Source organism: Coregonus lavaretus, assembly GCF_964263955.1.
Source record: "Coregonus lavaretus genome assembly, chromosome: 15".
Lineage (NCBI taxonomy): Eukaryota > Metazoa > Chordata > Actinopteri > Salmoniformes > Salmonidae > Coregonus > Coregonus lavaretus.
Window position 1 is genome coordinate 45,673,256 of NC_140002.1, and position 24,037 is coordinate 45,697,292.

Sequence of the window (24,037 nt, forward strand, 5' to 3'; positions counted from 1 at the left end):
TGAGATGGAGATCTGGAACTACCTGTAGAAGGGTTCCTCCTTTATTATGGTACAGCTCCTACTGTAATGCCAATCTGTGAAACAACAACATACAGTACAAAAAATGTCAAAACTACTATTACATGTTCAGCCAGTTATCACTCACCAGTAGAAGAATTATAACTGCATATGCCACAGTATACATCGTACCTTTATAAACATTGACAAACATTTCACTCCATTTAACCTTTGTAGTTGTTTTTCCCAAGACAAGAGAGGCAGTAAATCACTGTTCCTCTATTGTTCACATGTAACTCTAATACAGTTAATAAACCCTAAATAGCAGAGGTGTCTCTAGAGTAGACTAGCTGTCCATTCACAATTCCAATTCAAGTATCAATTTGCTAGTCTGTGATCACTATTCATTCGAAGCATAAATTGGTGCGAAAATTCAAGGTGCCGGAGGAGGCGACTATGTCACGCTCAGGACATACCACATCGCGCCGTGTGGAAACCATAGATTGTGTATATAAATGGATAAGGTAGAAACTGTGAAGACAGCTCTCGCGTGTTCCGAGTATGACACCATTAGCCACATATCCACTCCTGTTGTACAGTGCATTATGGCAATCATGTTGGTGTTTCGATTTTTGCGATCTGAACAAGAATGGTGAAAAGGACTCGACTGTCTGGCTAAGCAAGCTACAACATCGACAGCTGGCAATGCAGTAAATGTTAGGACAAACGGTAACGTTAGATAATTTAGCAGTAGCTACACATTACGGCGAAGATATGTGAATGTAAGCTAGCTATACTGTTAAGGGCAGGGTTCATTCAAGTTCTCTACATTTATTTAGCTTCATATTGAACAACAATCTCCATTCTGACTTACCTTTGATGCTACGTAGAACACGTTAGAGACACAGCATCCAAGGCCATCTCATTCAAACGTGGGTTTCGACAGAGAGGAAGAGGTGAAGCGAGATTTAGTTTTACTCCGCCCAAAATCTGTCCACGAAAATAAGCCCACGAAGTGAGGAATATTTCTATGGAGGTCAATGTGTCGAATTTGGTCAACAAAAAATGTAATTGATAATTTGCTACGTGAGGCTTATTTGCTCGAATAGAAATGTCATAATGGTTGTTACGAATCCACTGATATAAGTGGACGCACGTCGCATTTCGGCAACTTTGAAAAAAACGATTGATGGGATTTGTGCCTGTAGTCATACAGACAGGACTCATCGTGGCTATAACCCGTTTTAGCATGGACATTGGGCTTGTTTGACATTGCAGCCGACAGTGCAGGGACTGCCGACTGACTGATCTACAAATCGCCTTGTATCATAAATAATGATTAATTATTAATTGTGCGTGGGTAAAATCGCTGGGGAAGACAAACCAGAAAAAAAAGCCATATTACAACCTATGTGTTGTGATAATTGAGTTGTTTGCTCTATGACCTTTTAGTTCATATGCCTTGCGACCGTGATATATAGTCCTAAGGCCGATATAATAAGAAGACACGGTGGCAGAATAAATTCAACCACAACTTTGTTTAATCACAAAACCGGAGAGCAACCTCTGTCAAGTAAAGTCTACAAAGCATATTGCATGTAACAAACAGTTACATGACCTACAGCATGGTCAAGCAAGTTAATTGTTCCGACATTTTCTGACTACTAAACAACTATTGACTTAGAACCATGGAGTTACCCCAAGTCACAAAGAAAACAGAAGCTGCCTCCACTATTCCAGCACCATTTCACCACCCTAATACAATGACAACAAAAGATACCATAAAACAATTTAGTCCAAACAATGTAAACTAAATATGATGTGGCTGTCCATGGTTCCGATTTCTGTGTGTGCATGCAAGTAGAAAAAACATGTTGACTCACCCTACTTGTAGAGAAACACCAATGCCATCCTCTTCTCTTTCATGTTGATGAAACAGACTATGACTCTGTCATACAGTACACACTTTTATTTTTTGTTGTTCTAGGCTCCCTGGCTAAAATGCTTGCTCGCTAGCCTAACTTCCTTTAATGGGCAACGTTAGCTAGTTAACATTAGCCTTCTACATCTAAGTACATATTGAACTTTAATCCTCTCAGGCCAGGGGCAGTGTATGAATTTATGGTTGGATCAGAATCGCCGTTATAATCATTGGCCAGTACTAAGAATCAAGTAAAACCACAAGTCCAAATCCTTATCTCCATCCATGGCTAATTTAGGAAAGGGCCAATTTTAGCTAGCTAGCTAGCCACCGGAGGACAACAACACAACGAGATGCAACAATTCAAGTTGTTTCTATGTTCTCGATGTGATAGGAATGAAGCCAAATCCAAACTGGCTTCCCTTGACACTTATTCCTGGTCACTTTTTTGGGGAAGCTTGGCTTCCCTTGGCAGCCATGAATACATGCCACTGGAAAATAGGCAGGTTTCTCGACTCATACCCTGACCTTGAGAAGGGATTGCGTGATGCGGCATGACAACGTCAACTTGATTGGTCTACAGTCTGCTGGGTGGGCCGTTATATGTTCCTCCATTTATTACCCAATGGAATTACTTCTTCTTCTTCTTCTTGTGAATTTCCGGCAGACTCTATGCTTTTTGGTGTATTACTGCCTTTCTCAGTTCGGAATGTGCATTCCACATTGTGACAAAACCAAAATATAAAGGGAAAAGGGGAATGGGAAAAACTTAAATTGCACCACCATCTAGCCCTTCACCTATACACTATCCCCAAAAACCCACCACCCCATCCCACTACTTACTACTTGACCCTAAACAATCCTACAACAGGCTGTCGGCCTGGGAAGACAGAACCCCTTCTCTCAAAACTTCCTGTAGATCTTCTGCACTAAAATCTCTCACAGCCACATTTGTCTCTGCTGCTGCAACTACCACATCTATCTTCTGTGATTTCTGCTCCATCAGTGCCATGCAGTTGATTACCATGAATGCAATAAATCCAACCTCTCTTCAGGCCTACTCACTTGGCGGCTCCCAGTCGACTCACTCACCCTTGGGCTATCCTCTACTCTTTTCATTGCCTCAGTATAGGAAACTTTCTGCCCCTCTCGAACTCTGGCAATCTCACCCTGTCTCTCTCACACAGGGCACTTCGGATACCCAGCTGCATGGGCACCCCCACAGTTGACACAGTGCTTTCTCTATCCCAACTGTACACTCCCTCTGACTATGCCCTCCTGCACATTTCTCACATGGTGGGATCTCCCTTCTACACACTGCTGCATCATGTCCGAATCCTTGGCACCTAAAGCACTGAAGCGGGTTCGGAACATAGGCCCTCACAGAATAGCAATTATAACCTAACCTGACCTTATCAGGAAGAATCTCTGTGTCAAAGCTCAACAAGACAGACAGGGTATTTTGTCTCGCCATTGTCTCACAATCGCACAAGCATTTCGCTACACTCGCAATAACATCTGCTAACCATGTGTATGTGACCAATACATTTGATTTGATTTGAAAAGGTGGGTGTTACAAACACTAGGAATATTCTTTTTAATTTGATCCACCTCTACACTCAACGCTACCCCACTGATCACCACTTTTAGTGGCGCCCTGCTCCGGAAAGCAAAGCACACCACAGGTTGAGCCCCGAGCTGCGTGATTCGAGGGGCGCCCAATTCCTCTGGGGGGAGGATACACAAAAAATCTAAACAATTCCACTTCTCAAAACGTTCACAGATGTAACCATTCCCAGTTTGTCCTTTACCCAGCCCGACACAATGTATGGGTTGGCCAAAATGCAGGGATCCACTCTTTCCAAAAATCTCACTCCTACTGGTCCAAAATCATCTCTGGTAGAATTTTCAGGGCAAACATTGGAAGTCTCCATTACACCTGTCGCTGCAGGTAGACCCACTCCATCCTGGACTGGCTCAACCTCAGAGCGCTCACCACTGCCGTCTGACTCCATTTCAAGATCATCAAGGTTCTCAAGAGAGCATGAAGATATATAAGTAATATTACTTGGTTTGTAATCAGGATACGTAGGTATGTACACCTCGAACGAAGGTGCATACTCAGGAGAGAAATCTCTGATCTTAACAGCGCCATTCTTAAGCTTAGATAAAATGATAGGTAAATGTGTGCATGCTTTTCTCCTCCGACATGGGGTGTGGCAGATATCAAAACTTTTAAGGTAGGATACACTTGTGTTTCCTCACCAAAAGGAGGCTATTGAGGATGACTACCATGCAAAATAATGTTTTTTAGCCTATTCATTGATGGAAATACCAGTCGATGGAAATACATTTGACTGGTCATGCTTATCGGTCTATAGGTTAAATTGCGTAATTTAGTGGAATTAAATTGGCGCATGTGTACAGTATATTCGTTATGTATCACACGCATAGGCCTACAGCATTCAGATACAGAGCCTTAGAGTGGAAATTCTGTCTGTCAGACAGCAAGAGCTGCTGCTTCTTGTGGTGCTTTCAAGACAACTGGGAACTCGAAAATATACAGGTCAAATCATGACTTCAGTGATCTTCAGGTCGGAAAGTCGCAGCTCTAGAAAGAGGGTCGAGTTCCCGAGTTGTAATTCCGAGTTGGATGACCGTTCAAAACGGAGCTAGTTTTTCCCCCCCAGTTCCCAGTTGTCTTGAACTCACTGAAGTCGGACGTCAGAGAGTTCCGAGTTCCCAGTTGTTTTGAACGAGGCATCAAACGTCACACACCACTTTGTAATGAGCTGGAGGCAGTATGCATTTTGAAAACATATACTTAATTTTTTGAAACCGGAACTTTTTAATACATATTATAAGACACGTCTTACCTTGCTTCAACGTAGCCTATTAGATCCCCTCTCTTCTAAAATTCTAACGGATATTTTCATCTCTATCACATGAAACCGCTCTCACGTGCAGTGTCGAGCGGAACCATTGTTTCACTACGGACAGTTTGATCGTCGCACAAGGAGGAAACGTGTATGGACGACATTGTAGGCGTTTGTGAAGAGCAATCATGTATAGAAGACTACTGTTGTCAGTCTATCAGGCTAGAAATCGTGCATTACATGTGTACATCCGTGAGGCATGTTTAAGGTCGTCGAAATGTGACATAGTGTTACTCCCCATTTACAGGTAAGTTCTTATATCAGTCTCTACAAGGTTGTCTGATGACAACTTCACAATCAAGCTACAGTAGCTAACGTTAGCTAGCTAGCTAACCAACCTTAGAGAGCCGTATAGCTAATTAGGCTACAACCTAGTGATGGGAAACCGAGGCTTTCTGAAGGCTTCGGCGCTTTCACCAAATTGTGCCGAAAAACTGTTCATTACTCGGAGCGTCATTATCTGTTCACAATGGACATTAGTGACATCTGGTGGTCAACAAATAGCAGGGTGTGATTATGAGAAGGTTTTTTTTCTCCACTGTTTTCATCAGAACTCCGTGGCGCAACGATAAATCGTTGGCTTTGTTAACCTAACTAATCCGTTGGAATACCAGGTTTGCATTTTACATCATGAATCCCTTTTGCCTTCAAGTTGACTATTATTCAAAAACGGAATCTATGGCGTTATTTAGGATGCTTAAGACAAGCTTATACTATACTAAATAAAACAAATTATTTGAACAACAGTGCAGAAAGTGGTTTCACAAAATAATTATCAAAATGGTGTGTCTTAAACGGGATTCGACCTCATACCCTCACGTCCCTGAATGTTCCCTACAATACATGTTAAGCTACCGTTCAGGTGGAACTTGATGTACAAAACCCGAGCTGGAAGTATGGTGTCCAGTAGAGGTCGGTGTTTGAAAGCAGCTTGGAATCGAAAAAAGCACCTGAACCATGGTGAAGAAAGTGCAATCTCGCGTTTTGTAACATACATTTTGAAAAGCACGTGATCAAACAAAGCTTCTGAAGTCATTGACATTTCTGATAAAGTGATACATGCTTCGAAGTTAGCTGCTTAATGATGGATGAGCTCTGGTATCAAAGGTAACATCACTATTACAAACTATACATACTATGGCAATGACCAACACAGGGCCGGTCCTGGCAGTTCTGCTGCCCTATGCCAGACAAATATTGCCACCCCTACAAGAATAGTTCCAGTAAGCAGAATTATGTCTAAAATACGTATTTTCCAGATGTTGAAGTTAGGTTCAATTTAGGTTCTGAATTAAAGGTGAAAATACGTAATTCATAGACATCTATGTTTGGGCCAAATCAAGGCTGGTCCAGACTGGACAAAATCTGAACCAAACATAGACGTCTGAACCAAAAACCAATGTCCGTGGTCGTGGAAATCAAGGCCGGTCTGGACTGCACCAAAAAAAGAAGTCCGGACAGGACCAAAAAAGTATGTCCAAACGGCATTAGCGTCAGTCCGTGCTTACTGAGTTATAGCCTACAGCAGGGATGAACTAATTAAATTTCAGGCAACACTGTAGGCCAGGGATGGGCAACTCCAGTCCTCGGGGGACAGAGTGGTGTCACACTTTTTCCCCATCCTTAGTCAACACAGCTGATGAAACTAATTGCATTCTGAACAGAAGATCAGGTGATTATTGGAGTCAGATGTGTTAGCTGGGGCAAAAGTGCGACACCAATCAGGCCCCAGAGGCCTGGAGTTGCCCATCCCTGGCCTACCATGTCAGCCAACAATGGAATTTTATGAATGCCCATTCATGTGGTAGGCCCACCGATTGTAAAACAGGCCTTTGCATTGGCTCTATTCGTCCTGATTCCTGTGACTAATCAATGTGGCTATTTAAGCTCTGAAAATCAGCTATCCAACTTTATCAGGAGGAGTTATCCTGAGCCTATTTGCAATGTGTTTACACAGCACGTAAAAAATTGACTGATACAAACTTGAAACCACTGATCTTGACAATTTAGCACATGGGATGAAACTCCTGGACATCAGTTGTGAGTAGCCTGATTGTCCATTCCATATTGTATATTTTACTTTGACCTGGACTGTTTTTAGGATATGTTGTTATTTAACATGTCAGTGTATTTTTTATTTGATTGGGTGCCATGATGTAAAAAGTTTCTGTCTCATTACATTGTCATACATTTTATCTCACATTTACATTTACATTTTAGTCATTTAGCAGACGCTCTTATCCAGAGCGACTTACAGGAGCAATTAGGGTTAAGTGCCTTGCTCAAGGGCACATCGACAGATTTTTCACCTAGTCGGTTCGGGGATTAGAACCAGCGACCTTTCGGTTACTGGCACAATGCTCTTAACCACTAAGCTACCTGCCGCCAGCCTGTAGGCTACAGAAAAGGCCATATACTCTTTCTACCATATGCTATATCTGCTACAGGATTTATGTAAAATGTTTTGACGGAATGTTGGTGGAGCGCCGCAGCGATGCGTCTCGCCAACAGCACCCTGGAGAGACGTGCTGGGACTGGACAAGATAAATATTTTGCGTCCCTGCTTTTGACAAAGTGGGCACTGCTTACCATAGGGCGGTATCAGCGCTCACCTAAAAAGCCCATATGCCACTGGTTGAGAGAAATTGCCATTGTTTTTGGGCAGAATTATGTGAGGTTTTATGTGATGTTGTTGGAGGACTTGGTCAGTTTAGCTCTGAAAATGCCGCCCTCGTCAATCTGCCCCTAATGAGCGGGCTGGCCCTGGACCAACATCTCATCTTTATCTACAATAAAGATCTAATCTATTCTCACTTTGCAGCCATGTAGCAAACTATCATAAGTACATAATTTTTCAGTACTAGTGCAGCACAATGTCTTTGAGGGCCACTGTGTCTTGCAAGGTATTATAATATTTTGCTTTAATGTTTCTTGTGCTTACTCTCGCTCTCCCTCACCCAGAGCGACGAATGGAGGGGTCTTCAATGCGTTTGGCACAAGCTCTGCCACCTACTGTGGAAAAAAAGAGGGGCCACTCCCTCCCAAGGAAGAAAATAGTACAGTGAAGGATGGTGAGCAGAAGGAAGCAATAAAGATGGTTGGAGAGAAGGTCATAGAGCTACAAGATTGTGTAAAAATGGTGGCAGAACAGCGTGAGCAGAGAGTAGGGGTGAAGATGGAAGCAGTAAAGGAGAGCGAGAAAATTGAAGAAATTCTTATACAAACAGAAGAGGTTGAGCCAAGGCTAGAGGCAAAGATGGATGGTGTAACAGAGAGCGTCAAAATTAATGAAATCCACATGAAAACAGAAGAGGTTGAGCAAAAACTACAATCAAAGATGGAGGCAGCTAAGGAGAGTGAGAAAATTGAAGAAATAATCCAGATTAAAACAGAAGAGGTTGAGCCAATTCTAGAGGCAAAGATGGAGGCTGTAAAGGAGAGCAAAATAATTGAGGAAATTCCAGTTAATATGGAGGCAGCCAAGGATAGCGAGAAAATGGAAGAAATCCAGACTAAAACAGAACCTGTGCCCATTCCAGAAGTAAAGATGGAGGGAGTAAAGGAGAGTGAGGAAATGGAAGAAATCATGATAGCCAGTAAAACAGAAGAGCAAAAGCTAGAAGTAACAATGGAGGTAGTAAAAGAGGGTGAAACAATTGTAGAGGTCCACGTTAAAACAGAGGTTGTAGAAGGAAAGAAAGAGGGAGACAAGGTAATAGAGGAGCAGACGTTAGAGGTCAATAAAGAGGAACAACAGACCGAAGTCCCGCCTAAGGAGGAAATTCAGCCTGTGAAGAGTGGGAAGGAGAATCTGCTGGACCTCCTGGGGGCCATGAAGGTAGAGGTGACCAACAAGAGGAAGTTTAAGGCCTTGAAGGTGCAGAGGGTCTCTGAGCCTGCTGCCAGGCCCAAGCCAGAAGCTATGGAGAGCACCACCAGTATGTTCCAGGAGGCCACTGGCATGGCTGATGCACATGCCCCAAGGTGAGGAGACTGGTGCCGTGTCTACTCGTCATTTTGGTGTTTCCTATCTTCTGCTGAGATTCAACTGCTTCTATTGTGGCCATATATCGAGTCTCGCACTTCCACCTTCCACCAAATTCACCCTTTTGTGTGTGTCCGCATGTGTGCGCAGTGAGACACTGAGCCTTGAGCTGGTTGCTGCTGTCTCGGCTGCTGCATCTACTCTACCTAACCAGAGCCAGGCTGAGTCAGAGCTGCTGAAGAAGCTGAGGCAACATGAGGCTGTCGGAGAGGCACAGAAGAACGGGGACGTCAACAACATTGGGTAAGTGTCTTCTCATTTACTCTTACTAGCACTGATTTTTCACCTGGCAGCTATTTTTGAAGAAGGTTTTAACTTGCAGTGATTGTAGTTGTTTTACTTGCTTCAGTTGAATGCACTGCATTGCAGGTTGCTCTAGATAAGTTTACTAAAGGACTCAAATGTAAATGTAATTTATGAGTTTTATTCCCCGGCTGTAGAGGTCCATAGTGTAATCTAATAGCCGTGAAACAAGCAGATATGCAATCTAATTAAAGATATCATTGTTTCAGGTTTATCATTGCTGACATGAAGGTGGGGAAGAGGCCCAATGGCAGGCAGAACGCACGGCCAGCCAATCAGATCCGCTTTGATGAAGATGGGCGGGGCTACACCCATGACCGAGGCATCACTGCAGAGCTGGATGGTGGATTACGGAGGAGGTCAGGATAATGCCCTAGACATAGCTAGGACTACAGTGCTGAAGTAAAAATGTCCCGTCTTCATTCATAAGTAAATGTCTCACGTTCAACTAGTTCACATTAGAAATAACTGTTGTCTAATCCAAAAACCTTCCTTACCCCAGGACAGTACAACGGGTAACTATCCAGGAAAATAAAGAAGGAGCACTCTGTTGCTGCATAGAGATGATTATTTATTGACGAGACAAATAAGCAGGCTTACGTTTCGGCGTAATCGCCTTCATCAGAGCCTTGTGTAATGCTTTCATGTGTTATCCTATGGCTTCTGCATTTTTTAAAATTGTACAATAACCCAAAATAAATAAAAATCAGTCAAACTATTCCAATAATATTCCGGCACATCCAGGAAGTCTTTTAGTGTGGGAGGTCCCCTGTAGCTCAGTTGGTAGAGCATGGCGCTTGCAACGCCAGGGTTGTGGGTTCGTTTCCCATGGGGGGCCAGTATGAAAATGTATGCACTCACTAACTGTGTCGCTCTGGATAAGAGCGTCTGCTAAATGAATAAAATGATATGTCATGTATTTACTAGTGTTTGATTGAACTTGACCTTTTTCTTTGAACCTGTGGTTGTCAGGAGAAGTCTATTTTCGGGGAAAAGGCTGAACATCTTCACCCCGAGCACTGAACCGGAAGCAGACACAGACATAGCTGCTCCGACCCTATGGGACATGGAGTTAGCCAATCAAGTGGCCCTGTCAACCAATCAAATGCCTCGTAATGGCTTTGAGGAGATGATCCAGTGGACCAAAGAGGGCAGGCTGTGGCAGTATCCAATCAACAACGAGGCTGGTGAGTTCCTGATGGGAGTTTTTCCTCGCCACTGTACTTTTGCTCGCTCTTTGGAGTCTAGGCCAGGTTACTGTAAAGCACAGAATACTGTTGATATAAAGAAAGGCTTTATAAATGGGATCGATTTGATTGAAGGAGAGACTGAGAAAAAAGACAGTTGGGGCATGATTCGACAAGTGTTTGGTTTTCTTCTCTGACCCCAAACCCCTTTTCTCCCACCTGTGACTCAGGTCTTGAGGAGGAGGCCCTGGTGCCCTTCCATGAGCACGTGTTCCTGGAGAAACACCTGGATGAAGGCTTCCCGCGCCAGGGACCTGTCAGACACTTCATGGAGCTGGTGGTCTCGGGCCTGGCTAAGAACCCCTACTACACAGTACAGCAGAAGAGAGAACACATAGCCTGGTTCAGGGACTACTTTCAGCAGAAAGAGGAGGTCCTCAAGGAGGCTGAGGTTTACCTCAACTGAACTGTGATGGTAAAATTGAAGAGAAACGCTTATCTTTGTAAGTAATTTATGATCACACAAATGCTAACGTGGGATTTAAGGGTTGTAGACTCCTATGGCGTGACACAGCCTTGTCTCAGGGCTAGGGGTGATCCGTTTACTAAAACAATAATGACAGAAAGGCACACCCTGCTCCTGAAATCTCAAACTGTCACTCAGAGATTGGATGGTATTTTCCCATGAGAGAACCAATGTAGATGGTTAACAGAGAACCTGTTATCGCCCTTAATCGGATACAACATGTATTGTTTTGGTTGTTCAGAGACTCTGTTAACTATACACACCGTGCCCGTTTCTCTACCTTGACAATTCCGCTGTTGGTGTCTGATCAAGGAAAAGTGTATAGCAAACACGTTGTGTGCTTGAGATGGATCTGTCCTCGTGCTGTGTACTTTGCGTGCAATTTAAAGAGTAACTATTACATACATTTAATTGACACATTGAACTCGGCACTCTGCAAGATTTAGCTTCAAAATAGCTATCGTTATTGAGATGTTATTGAAATAAACACTGTTTTTCAAAGTCTTGTTTAATGCTAGGATTTCTTAAAGACAGGTGGGACTCTTAAGTGTTTGTGTTCCTGTGAAATTCTCAGAAAACATTATTGCCCAGTCAATAAAAAAGTATTCTGCCCTGTCTGCATCTTTACTGTATACATAAAAAGGGGTCTATGTTTTGGCCTTAGTAACCTCACTGTAAGCCAAACAGGATAGAGAGAGAGAATGTTTTGTTGAATGTATGTAATAGAAAGGCCTTAAGGTTAAGAGAATAAAAACATTCTCCTTACAATTGTTGTGTGAAATGTTCCTATAAACAATTTCACAGCGTTAGTTTCCTATCCTGGGATCATGATGGATGATGTTTTTCCACAGGTCCCAGGTCAGCAGTGAAATCAGTGTTAATGTGTCCCAAATGGCATACTTTTCACTACGTTTGACCAGGGCCTCTATGGGCTATGGTAGAAAATAGTGCACTATATAGGAAATAGGGTGCCATTTGAGACGCATCCTAAATTTACACAGGACATCTAAGTTCCCCGATGCCAAATAGTTTTTAGTTATATACCTTTACTCACTCATTGCGACATTATGTTGACCCGTAAAAAGTTTGGACAGGAAAGGGGGGTTAGGAGGGTGAAAAAACAAAAGAAAGCAAATACCTACTAATTACAGTCTTGTTCTAAAAACACTTAGCAGTTCCATTGTGTGACAGGATTGGAAGAATGATAGCACTTGGCACATGATTCAATGAAAGGGAGTTGCTTTGCGCCCTAATGTAAAGTCATCCCCCAATGTTATTCATACCACACTTGTTAAGAGTGAAACTACATAATATTATAATACCTTAGGAGGGCGAATCATTTGTAAGATGTCTATTTGATTTCTAAAAGACTGCAAACATTTTTTTTGCATCACTAGTCTTCAGGAATATTGTTATTTACCAGGGTTGGGGATAATTCCATTTCAATTCAGAATGTAAACCAACTTCAAATTGGGTAAATCCATTAGAGTTTAATCACTTTTTGACAGCATCCCTTTTGAAGGAGTGGTCAGACTGGCTTTTTGGACCTGAATGCCAAAACATTCAGGAGATAAACGTGCTTGTCTTCATTACTGGAAGATATAAACGGTTGAGTTTAATATAATTTAAAAGCTTATTAACAGTGTGGTCAAACAGTTTTATTTTTTATAAAATGTCTAAAATTTAAACCTTTAATGTCAATTATCTAAAAACGCATACTCATTTTTTCCCCTTCATATTCACATATGTTGTAGCTTAGACCCTATTTCACATCATCTGAAGTTTTTGTGTTGTGGCCGCCATCGGTTGAGACACAACATGCTCTTGAATACAGGGTGTGTCATTTCATTCATAGAAATATAATTCAAAGAATGGACCTATTTCTTCAGACCACTGCAATTTAGCTGGTACACCATTTAATTGAAATTGTAGCTTCTAATTACTACCACAAAGATGACCACCCACTGTTGAATGTCAACTTAAATGGTCATGTCTATTCTGTTATCTATATTTCAATAGGTTTCCTATGGAGGGTTGAAAGTATCATTTTAAACAGATATTCCCATTCAAGTCAACATTCTCTAATGTGTGGACCTCCAACCAGCTTTGTGGTCCCATTTGAAAGTTGACATTTTCATTGTATTCCCATTTTAGTACATTTATCAGCCAAAACATGACACCCACCCTGTATTCAAGAGCATGTTGTCTCAACTGATGGCAGGCACAACACAAAAACCTTAGATTATGTAAAATAGGGTCTAAGCTACAACATATGCAAATATATACACTGCTCAATAAAATAAAGGGAACACTAAAATAACACATCCTAGATCTGAATGAATGACATAATCTTATTAAATACTTTTTTCTTTACATAGTTGAATGTGCTGGCAACAAAATCACACAAAAATGATCAATGGAAATCAAATGTATCAACCCATGGAGGTCTGGATTTGGAGTCATCCTCAAAATTAAAGTGGAAAACCACACTACAGGCTGATCCGACTTTGATGTAATGTCCTTAAAACAAGTCAAAATGAGGCTCAGTAGTGTGTGTGGCCTCCACGTGCCTGTATGACCTCCCTACAACGCCTGGGCATGCTCCTGATGAGGTGGCGGATGGTCTTCTGAGGGATCTCCTCCCAGACCTGGACTAAAGCATCCGCCAACTCCTGGACAGTCTGTGGTGCAACGTGGCGTTGGTGGATGGAGCGAGACATGATGTCCCGGATGTGCTCAATTGGATTCAGGTCTGGGGAACGGGCGGGCCAGTCCATAGCATCAATGCCTTCCTCTTGCAGGAACTGCTGACACACTCCAGCTACATGAGGTCTAGCATTGTCTTGCATTAGGAGGAACCCAGGGCCAACCGCACCAGCATATGGTCTCACAAGGGGTCTGAGGATCTCATCTCGGTACCTAATGGCAGTCAGGCTACCTCTGGCGAGCACATGGAGGGCTGTGCGGCCCCCCAAAGAAATGCCACCCCACACCATGACTGACCCACCGCCAAACCGGTCATGCTGGAGGATGTTGCAGGCAGCAGAACGTTCTCCACGGCGTCTCCAGACTGTGTCACGTCTGTCACGTGCTCAGTGTGAACCTGCTTTCATCTGTGAAGAGCACAGGGCGCCAGTGGCGAATTTGCCAATCTTGGTGTTCTCTGGCAAATGCCAAACGTCCTGCACGGTGTTGGGCTGTAAGCACAACCCCCACCTGTGGACGTCGGGCCCTCATACCACCCTCATGGAGTCTGTTTCTGACCGTTTGAGCAGACACATGCACATTTGTGGCCTGCTGGAGGTCATTTTGCAGGGCTCTGGCAGTGCTCCTCCTGCTCCTCCTTGCACAAAGGCGGAGGTAGCAGTCCTGCTGCTGGGTTGTTGCCCTCCTACGGCCTCCTCCACGTCTCCTGATGTACTGGCCTGTCTCCTGGTAGCGCCTCCATGCTCTGGACACTACGCTGACAGACACAGCAAACCTTCTTGCCACAGCTCGCATTGATGTGCCATCCTGGATGAGCTGCACTACCTGAGCCACTTGTGTGGGTTGTAGACTCCGTCTCATGCTACCACTAGAGTGAAAGCACCGCCAGCATTCAAAAGTGACCAAAACATCAGCCAGGAAGCATAGGAACTGAGAAGTGGTCTGTGGTCACCAACTGCAAAACCAGTCCTTTATTGGGGGTGTCTTGCTAATTGCCTATAATTTCCACCTGTTGTCTATTCCATTTGCACAACAGGATGTGAAATGTATTGTCAATCAGTGTTGCTTCCTAAGTGGACAGTTTGATTTCACAGAAGTGTGATTGACTTGGAGTTACATTGTGTTGTTTAAGTGTTCCCTTTATTTTATTGAGCAGTGTATATATATATATATATATATATATATATATATATATACAGTTGAAGTCGGAAGTTTACATACACCTTAGCCAAATACATTTAAACTGTTTTTCACAATTCCTGACATTTAATCCTAGTAAAAATTCCCTGTCTTGGGTCAGTTAGGATCACCACTTTATTTTAAGAATGTGCAATGTCAGAATAATAGTAGAGAGAATTATTTCAGCTTTTATTTATTTCATCACATTCCCAGTGGGTCAGAAGTTTACATACACTCAATTAGTATTTGGTAGCATTGCATTTAAATTGTTTAACTTGGGTCAAACATTTCTGGTAGCCTTCCACAAGCTTCCCACAATAAGTTGGGTGAATTTTGGCCTCCTCGCCTTTTCAGTTCTGCCCACAGATTTTCTATAGGCTTGAGGTCAGGGCTTTGTGATGGCCACTCCAATACCTTGATTTTGTTGTCCTTAAGCTGTTTTGCCACAACTTTGGAAGTATGCTTGGGGTCATTGTCCATTTGGATGACCCATTTGCGACCAAGCTTTAACTTCCTGACTGATGTCTTGAGATGTTCCTTCAACATATCCACATAATTTTCCTTCCTCATGATGCCATCTATTTTGTGAAGTGCACCAGTCCCTCCTCCAAAGCACCCCCACAGCATGATGCTGCCACCCCCGTGCTTCACGGTTGGGATGGTGTTCTTTGGCTTGCAAGCGTTCCCCTTTTGCCTCCAAACATAACAATGGTCATTATGGCCAAACAGTTATATTTTTGTTTCATCAGACCAGAGGACATTTCTCCAAAAAGTACGATCTTTGTCCCCATGTGCAGTTGCAAACCGTAGTCTGTCTTTTTTATGGCAGTTTTGGAGCAGCGGCTTCTTCCTTGCTGAGCGGCCTTTCAGGTTATGTTGATATATACTCGTTTTACTGTGGATGTAGATCTTTTTGTACCTGCTTCCTTGATTTGCACTTTTCGCACCAAAGTACGTTCATCTCTAGGAGACAGAATGCGTCTCCTTCCTGAGTGGTATGACGGCTGCGTGGTCCCATGGTGTTTATTCTTGCGTACTATTGTTTGTACAGATGAATGTGGTACCTTCAGGCGTTTGGAAATTGCTCCCAAGGATGAACCAGACTTGTGGATGTCTACAATTATTTTTCTGAGGTCTTGGCTGATTTATTTTGGTTTTCCCATGATGTCAAGCAAAGAGGCACTGAGTTTGAAGGTAGGCCTTGAAATACATCCACAGGTACACATCCAATTGACTCAAATGATGTCAATTAGCCTATCAGAAGCTTCTAAAGCCATGACATCATTTTCTGGAATTTTCCAAGCTGTTTAAAGGCACAGTCAACTTAGTGTATGTAAACTTCTGACCCACTGGAATTGTGATACAGTGAATTATAAGTGAATTAATCTATCTGTAAACAATAGTTGGAAAAATTATGTGTCATGCACAAAGTAGATGTCCTAACCGACTTGCCAAAACTATAGTTTATTAAAAATAAATTTGTGGAGTGGTTGAAAAACGAGTTTTAATGTCTCCAACCTAAGTATATGTAAACTTCCAACTTCAACTGTATATATATATATATATATATATATATATATATATATATATATATATATATATAAATCAATTAATATTTATAATATTAATTGATTTATTGACTGTTTAGGATCGATATTAATTGATTTATTGACTGTTTAGGATCGACGTAAACATTTTCTGCCGAAGTTCCCAAAAGCATTTAGTGATTGCTGTGTATTTGGCCCGCCTAGCCTACAGTTAGGCCCTAAAGCTTAGGCTTAGGGGAGAACCGGGACGAAAGTTGAACACTTTTCGTTTTTTCCTCTAATTACTCAGAGATCGATAGAGCTAGAGACACCATATGTTATGATAAACAGATTATATATGTCCTCTACCATTAGCAACTGTAATTTCAGGGTTAAGGGTAAATGAGTTTAAATGAAATAGACCGAGAACAGAACTACAGCAACATTACTTTTGTACCTGCGGGCAGGCCGGGAGTAACACAGCCTTGGGAAGGAAGTAACAGCTGGTGAGAAGTGAAAAATATCTGTCTTATCTCCATGTTTATGGTTTGTAATGCTTGTTACGTTCAACAAATGTAATATCAGCCATCATTTCATGTTTGTATCGATTTGAATAATTAATGCTATAAGTTTAACATTTATGAAAATGAACCATGTGTCAACATCGCAATGTTGCGCAATCACAATATTTTGCCTTACAATATTAATCGGACTAAAATGTATCACATTATTGCTATATTAACCATCATTTTCTCATCTCACTTTAATTGGAATGTAGTAGGAGATGTTTTTCACCATTTTCAATTAATATTAATGCTTAGCCCGACCAATCAGGTGCGCTCCAGCTGTCCTTGTCATGTGCGCTTCTCGTGTCTTGATAGAATAAACGTCTTTATTCTCCTCACAAACAGCAAACTCATCATGCTCATCACATTTCCATGGCTTGACATAAGTTAATTGACCCCCAGAATCATATATATATATATATATATTTTTAACCACTAACCTGTCGATAAAAACGTGTGAGAAGCTGATCCATCAAGTCAATTGATTAAGGCATAATTCTAATGTCATATATAATTTCCAAACATTGTTACTTGTTGATATTTTGCTAAGTAACATTATCAAAGCAACATGAACTAGAGGAGACAATGGGCTCTGCTTAAACGGAGAGAAAGATGGTGGTCCTCTGTAGCTCAATTGGTAGAGCATGGCGCTTGTAACGCCAGGGTAGTGGGTTCGATCCCTGGGACCACCCATACATAAAAATGTATGTGCACATGACTGTAAGTCGCTTTGGATAAAAGCGTCTGCTAAATGGCATATATTATTATTACGTTTTAAAGTTAATTTCCTGCCATTCTACATTAGTTTAATTTTTTTATGCAGTTTGAAAGTAATTTTGCCATGGGGCAGAGAGAAAATGTTGCAATTTTAGAGCTCATTTTCTTAAATACTACACAAACCTTAATGACTTGGAGAAGATCTGCAAAGAGGAGTGGGACAAAATCCCTCCTGAGATGTGTGCAAACCTGGTGGCCAACTACAAGAAACGTCTGACCTCTGATTGCCAACATGTGTTTTGCCACCAAGTACTAAGTCATGTTTTGCAGAGGGGTCAAATACTTATTTCCCTCATTAAAATGCAAATCAATTGCTAACATTTTTGACATGTGTTTTCCTGGATTTTTTTGTTATTCTGTCTCTCACTGTGCAAATAAACCTACCATTAAAATTATAGACTGATCATGTCTTTGTCAGTGGGCAAACGTACAAAATCAGCAGGGGATCAAATACTTTTCTCCCTCACTGTAGCTGGCTAGACTAATTTACCAATCTAAAACATGTTAGCTGACATGGGCTAATTGAGTGACTGTTAGTGACTGACATAACAAGAGAAAAATCTGCTGATGCACAACCACATTTCGAAATTGCACCTTGTGTATTCTACTGTTCTAACTCTCAACAGTAAGTTGAGACCTCGAACTGAGTTCCCCCCCAAAACAATATATTTATTTTTTGGGTCGGGGGCCTTAAGCGACCGCTTATGTCGCTTGCATAAGCTACTCATAACTGCTGGTTATGAGTCAAGCATTACTACATAGTAGGTTAAAAAATACTTCTGGGAATTGCCCACAAGGTGGCACTATTGTGACCTGAAGTGACTGCTCTACTTCCTGTCACCTTTTGCTCAATCACTAGAGCACATTTTCCAGCTTCTTGTGCGTGATTTACCATGACAGGCAAATACTATGTGTGCAAGTTTAAGGACCAGACACAAATACAGTACAGATGTCAAGCACAGCTTTACTAGTTTAGCCAATGGTGTAATTGCCTGTGTGAGGGCAGTAGAGGTGACAGGGACAGACAGGTACCACTTGAAGGTAGTGGCGTCACAAATGACTGATACATATTCTCTACATAGTGCAGTATTTTTTACCAGAGCTCTATGGGCCCTGGTCAAAAGTAGTGCACTAAATAGGGAATAGGGTGTCATTTGGGTCAAAGACTGAGTCTAGACAGGATTATGTGGTCAGACAGTGTGCTCAGGTAATTGCTCAGTAGTGGTAATGTTAGGCCCTAATGAAAGATCTTATACTTCTGAATTCTCTGAGTCAGTCACCTGTATTCTAGCCTGTGCCAGTCTGTTTGTGCTATCATGGAAACTCATTGTCACTCATTGTCAGGCCAAACCATTGTTTTAAGCAATGGAGTTGGCAAGAGCACAAACAGATCTGGGACCAGGCTACCTGTATTCATATCCTTGTGTGTTTCTACTCACCTGTCCTCCCTCTTGCTGTCTTGCAGAAGACCCTGTGCCACCAGACTACTATGACAGGAATGATCACTGACCATGTTCTTTGGCGACAGTTCTGACTTACAGTAGGTGAATGCACCAATTTGTAAGTCGCTCTGGATAAGAGCGTCTGCTAAATGACGTAAATGTAAATATAAATGTAAATGTGAGGGCTCATGGATGTGATGCGATGTGAACATGCACAATCGCACCATTAACCTAAACACAACTATTTTAGAGATTTGCATGCAGAGCATCTAACAAGGTGGTTTCGGTCATTGGTGGTCAGTCAATGGAATAATAGTAATATCAGTGTCTAGTGCAATCATATCAAAGCGCAATCTTTTGCACCAAACACACAATTTCAACCAATGTGTTATGACTTTATTACATCTAACATTTTATAACATGTTTTTTACATTTATAAAGGATACACGATAAATAAAATGAAGTATTACAATAATGAATAGTATATAGGGTGCCTTGGGGTTAAATGCAGCATACAGCAGCTACTCTTCCTGGGGTACACATAAAACGTACAAATACATGACAAAGTACAGAACAGTTATAGACAAGGAAATCAGGATATTACAATAAAAAGATGGGACAAGATCAGAGCCTGAACAACTAGTACATTTGATCTTTGTGTCAAAAACACAGAACATCTTTTTATAACAGACATACCTCTCCCCATCTTCACAACAACGTTGTCAATATGACTTGACTATGATAACTGACCATCTAATGTTACTCCTAGGAGTTCAGCTTCTTCAACTTGTTCAATGGTTACACATTTATGCACAACCCCAGTTGAGGTTTAGGTCTAAGAGAATGCTTTGAACCAAATACAGTGCTTTTGGTTTTTAGATGTATTCAAGACCAGTTTATTGTTAATTACCCATTCTGACACTGACTGTAACTCCCTTCTAAGAGTCTCAGTGAGCTTACTGTCTGTAGGTGCTGATATATAGAGTGTTCAATCATTAGCATACATAGCCATTTGAGCTTCTTGTAAGACAATTTGAAAATCATTTGTAAAAAAAGAGAAGAGTAACGTCCCAAGGCAACTTCCCTGAGGGATACCGCACTGTACATATCTGATGTTAGAGAAGCTTGCATTGACGAATACTTTCTGAGTTGTATTGGTTAAGTAATTCTCCAACCATGTGATTGGCTAACAGTCACAGTAAAGCCATAACAAGTGAGTTTTTTCAATAACAAATTATGATCTATAACATCAAAGGCTGCACTGAAATCTTTTAGCCAATCATCAGTCATCTGAGTCAGTGCAGTACAAATGGAGTGCCCTTTCCTACGTGCACGCTGAAAGTCAGTAGTTAACTTGTTCTTTAAAAAATTGCATTGTATTTGTTCAAACACAATTCTCTCCATCAGTTTACTAAGAACAGGCAGCAAACTGATTGGGCAGCTGTTAGAGCCAGCAAAGGGTGCTTTACTATTTTTAGGTAGTGGAATAGGGGTGGCAATACAGTCTGCTACCATTCTCAATAGTTTCCCATATAGGTTGTCTATACCTGGTGGCTTATCATTATTGATGGATAACAACTGTTTTTCCATCTATTTCACACAAACTTGACCAAATTCAAAACGGGAATCCTTCTCTTTCATTATTAGATCTTCAATACACAAATATGATGTTTCACTGTTTCTTCAATATTGTCATTTCACTCAGTTTGTCCACTTTACCAGTGCAATAGTCATTGAAATGATTGGCTGTATTGAACAATGGAGATTAATTGGGTTTTCTGCCCATAATATAATTTAAGGTGCTCCAAAGTCTATTCCCATTGTTTATGTAATTTATCTTGTTTTAGTAATATAATCTATTTTTTTTTGTCAGGCTTAGTCACAAAATTTCTCAATTGACAGTATGTCAACCAATCAGCTGAGCAGACTGACTTGTTTGCATAATTTCTTTGAACCAAACTATTTTTCAATTCATCATCAATACAATTTTTGGCAACCTTTACTGTTCCTTCACTACATTCCTAAATAAAAATAAAGTACTTTTTGCTCCATACATTTTCCCTGACACCCAAAAGTACTCGTTACATTTTGACAGGAAAATGGTCCAATTCACACACTTAGCAAGAGAACATCCCTGGTCATCCCTACTGCCTCTGATCTGGCGGACTCACTAAACACAAATGCTTGGTTTGTAAATTATGTCTGAGTGTTGGAGTGGCCCCTGGCTATCCGTCAATCTTCTTTGCTTCTCATTGATGAAGGGCTTTTTTCTAGCTTTGCACGACTTCAGCCCTGCCCCTAGGAGCCTGTTTCGAACCGTCCTCGCTGTGCACTTCACCCCAGCTGCCGTTTGCCATTCTTTTTGTAGGTCACTTGATGTCATCCTATGGTTGTTGAGTGACATTCGAATGAGTTGGCGGTCTTCCCGGTCAGTAGAGAGTCGTTTTCGCCCTCTGCCGGTCTGTAGCTTTGTTGTCCCCAATGTCTGCTGCTTGACCTTGTTCTTATGAACCGCCGTCTTTGAAATTTTAAGGATGGAAGCAACCTGACGCTCACTGTATCCCTCTGCCAGTAAAGCCAGAATTGAACCCTTCTTTTCCTCACTCAAAACTTTCCTTTTCAACTCTTTTGGCTTGGTCAATAGTTATTTTTTGATTAATATTACTTTTGAGGTACTATTAGCACTGTTTTTGCCATCCAGCTGGTCCTATTGCAAGAGGATAGTGATGACCACAGCAGTGGATTTTATACTTTTCCTCGTTAAATAAGATTTGGTTCATGTGATCACCTAATCAGTACCTAATTCAGTAGAATGAGGTGTGCCTGTGTTGGAATTCAACAGACACTGGAATGGAATGGTTGTCATACATGTAGAGATGCTGATTTAAGAAAAATTTGCAGTGGTCTCTTAATTTTCTCCAGAGCTGTATATAATCTAATGAAGTTAGATCTATAAACTTTTTTATATACCATTAGGGGAGCCTAAAGATAAATAATCCACCTGGTTAGAGAGAAACATTTTAATCCGTTTTTAATAAAGTTGGAACATTTAAAGTGAGTATGTTCGGGGCAAAATGTCCGGCCTCCAGTGGGGCAAAATGCCCCCAGGGCAATCCAATGTAAGGCAATGGTACCTACAGTGCATTCGGAAAGTATTCAGACCCCTTGACTTTTTCCACATTTTGTTACGTTACAGCCTTATTCTAAAATTGATTAAAAAACATTTTTTCTCATCAATCTACACACAACACCCCATAATGACAAAGCAAAAAAAGGTTTTTAGTAATTTTTGCAAATGTATTACAAAAAAAAAACAGAAATACCTTATTTACATAAGTATTCAGACCCTTTGCTATGAGACTCGAAATTGAGCTCAGGTGCATCCTGTTTCCATTGATCATCCTTTAGATGTTTCTACAACTTGATTGGAGTCCACCTGTGGTAAATTCATTTGATTGGACATGATTTGGAAAGGCACACACCTGTGTATATATAAGGTCCCACAGTTGACAGTGCATATCAGAGCAAAACCAAGCTATGAGGTCGAAGGAATTGTGCGTAGAGCTCCGAGACAGGATTGTGTCGAGGCACAGATCTGGGGAAGGGTACCAAAACATTTCTGCAGCATTGAAGGTCCCCAAGAACACGGTGGCCTCCATCATTCATAAATGAAAGAAGTTTGGAACCACCAAGACTCTTCCTAGAGCTGGCCGCCTGGCCAAACTGAGCAATCGGGGGAGAAGGGCCTTGGTCAGGGAGGTGACCAAGAACCCGATGGTCACTCTGACAGAGCTCCAGAGTTCCTCTGTGGAGATGGGAGAACCTTCTAGAAGGACAACCATCTCTGCAACACTCCACCAATCAGGCCTTTATGGTACAGTGGCCAGACGGAAGCCACTCCTCAGTAAAAGGCACATGACAGCCCATTTGGAGCAAAAAACATGTTTTTGCTTTGTCATTATGTGGTATTGTGTGTAGATTGTTTTTTCCCCTCATCAATTTAATCAATTTTAGAATAAGGCTGTAACGTAACAAAATGTGGAGAAGTCGAGGGGTCTGAATACTTTCCGAATGCACTGTATATCAGCATTTTCTAAAATCATATCCAAATCATCTATAAGTAACTTCATTGAATTACACAATCAATTTTGAGATACTTTAGGGTGATTTGGGTAGGAAGCGCGAAAACCTCATCAATATGAGGCTATTAATAGTGAGATGTCCAATGGCATTTTGTTTCGAATATTTGATTTGTTAAATTAAAATAAGATACCTAGGTTTTTAGAGTCAATTACTAAAAAATGCAGAAATAAAACGTATCAAATGGATTTTAACACACTAATCTTCAGGGGGCATTTTGCCCCATAGAGGGAGGCGTTTTCCCCGATAGTGGGGCAAAACACCCTCTTTATAAAGTTTATGTTTATTGAATAACGACAACAACAACAACAACAAAATTCTGCCCACTTATTTCCCTTCATACATGTGTTTGCTTAAGGATAACCAGTATTAATACTTTTATAAATCCAAGGCTTGTCCAACATTTTATAAGGTAGGCCAATACTTAATAACATTGACACCCCAGACAACTTTCACATAAGACATGGGCTAAAAAATAGACAGACACAACTCAAAAACACATTGTTCTAACCGCTTGCACTTCCTTCAATATTTTCCATGTTATAACGTTTTAACTCACTGCCCTGGCCCCTGTTTTCAGGGTGGAAAATATTGTTCTTGATAGAATAAGAACAGAAACATCCATTAGGCAATGTAATAGCCATGTCCTGTTTACTTTATATATAGAGGCCTAAGGGTTATCATTGGTGGCGGCTCACTGTCACTCAAGGTCCTAGTGGGTGTTACCCAATGGCTGTTACCAGTTTACTTCGTAGGATTTACAAAGGTAATTTAGTATAACCGTGA

At 41.4% G+C, this 24,037-nt stretch overlaps 1 protein-coding gene across 1 annotated transcript; it reads left to right on the forward strand.

The window, feature by feature from the left end:
• Positions 1–4,925: 4,925 nt before the first annotated feature.
• mrps31 (mitochondrial ribosomal protein S31) lies at positions 4,926–11,681 on the forward strand. Its single transcript, XM_084178077.1, has 6 exons — positions 4,926–5,101; positions 7,816–8,838; positions 8,990–9,142; positions 9,412–9,561; positions 10,175–10,389; positions 10,620–11,681. The coding sequence occupies exons 1-6, from the start codon at positions 4,983–4,985 to the stop codon at positions 10,853–10,855; spliced, it is 1,896 nt and encodes a 631-aa protein (XP_084034203.1). The 5' UTR covers positions 4,926–4,982; the 3' UTR covers positions 10,856–11,681.
• The last annotated feature ends 12,356 nt before the right edge of the window (positions 11,682–24,037 follow it).

Bases quoted from the DNA above. Each gene is read 5' to 3' on its own strand.
- mrps31 (XM_084178077.1), top strand. From the start codon at position 4,983: ATGTATAGAAGACTACTGTTGTCAGTCTATCAGGCTAGAAATCGTGCA. The intron at 8,839-8,989 runs GTGAGGAGACTG...ATGTGTGCGCAG, and splicing joins GCTGATGCACATGCCCCAAG to TGAGACACTGAGCCTTGAGC. The intron at 10,390-10,619 runs GTGAGTTCCTGA...CCTGTGACTCAG, and splicing joins TCCAATCAACAACGAGGCTG to GTCTTGAGGAGGAGGCCCTG.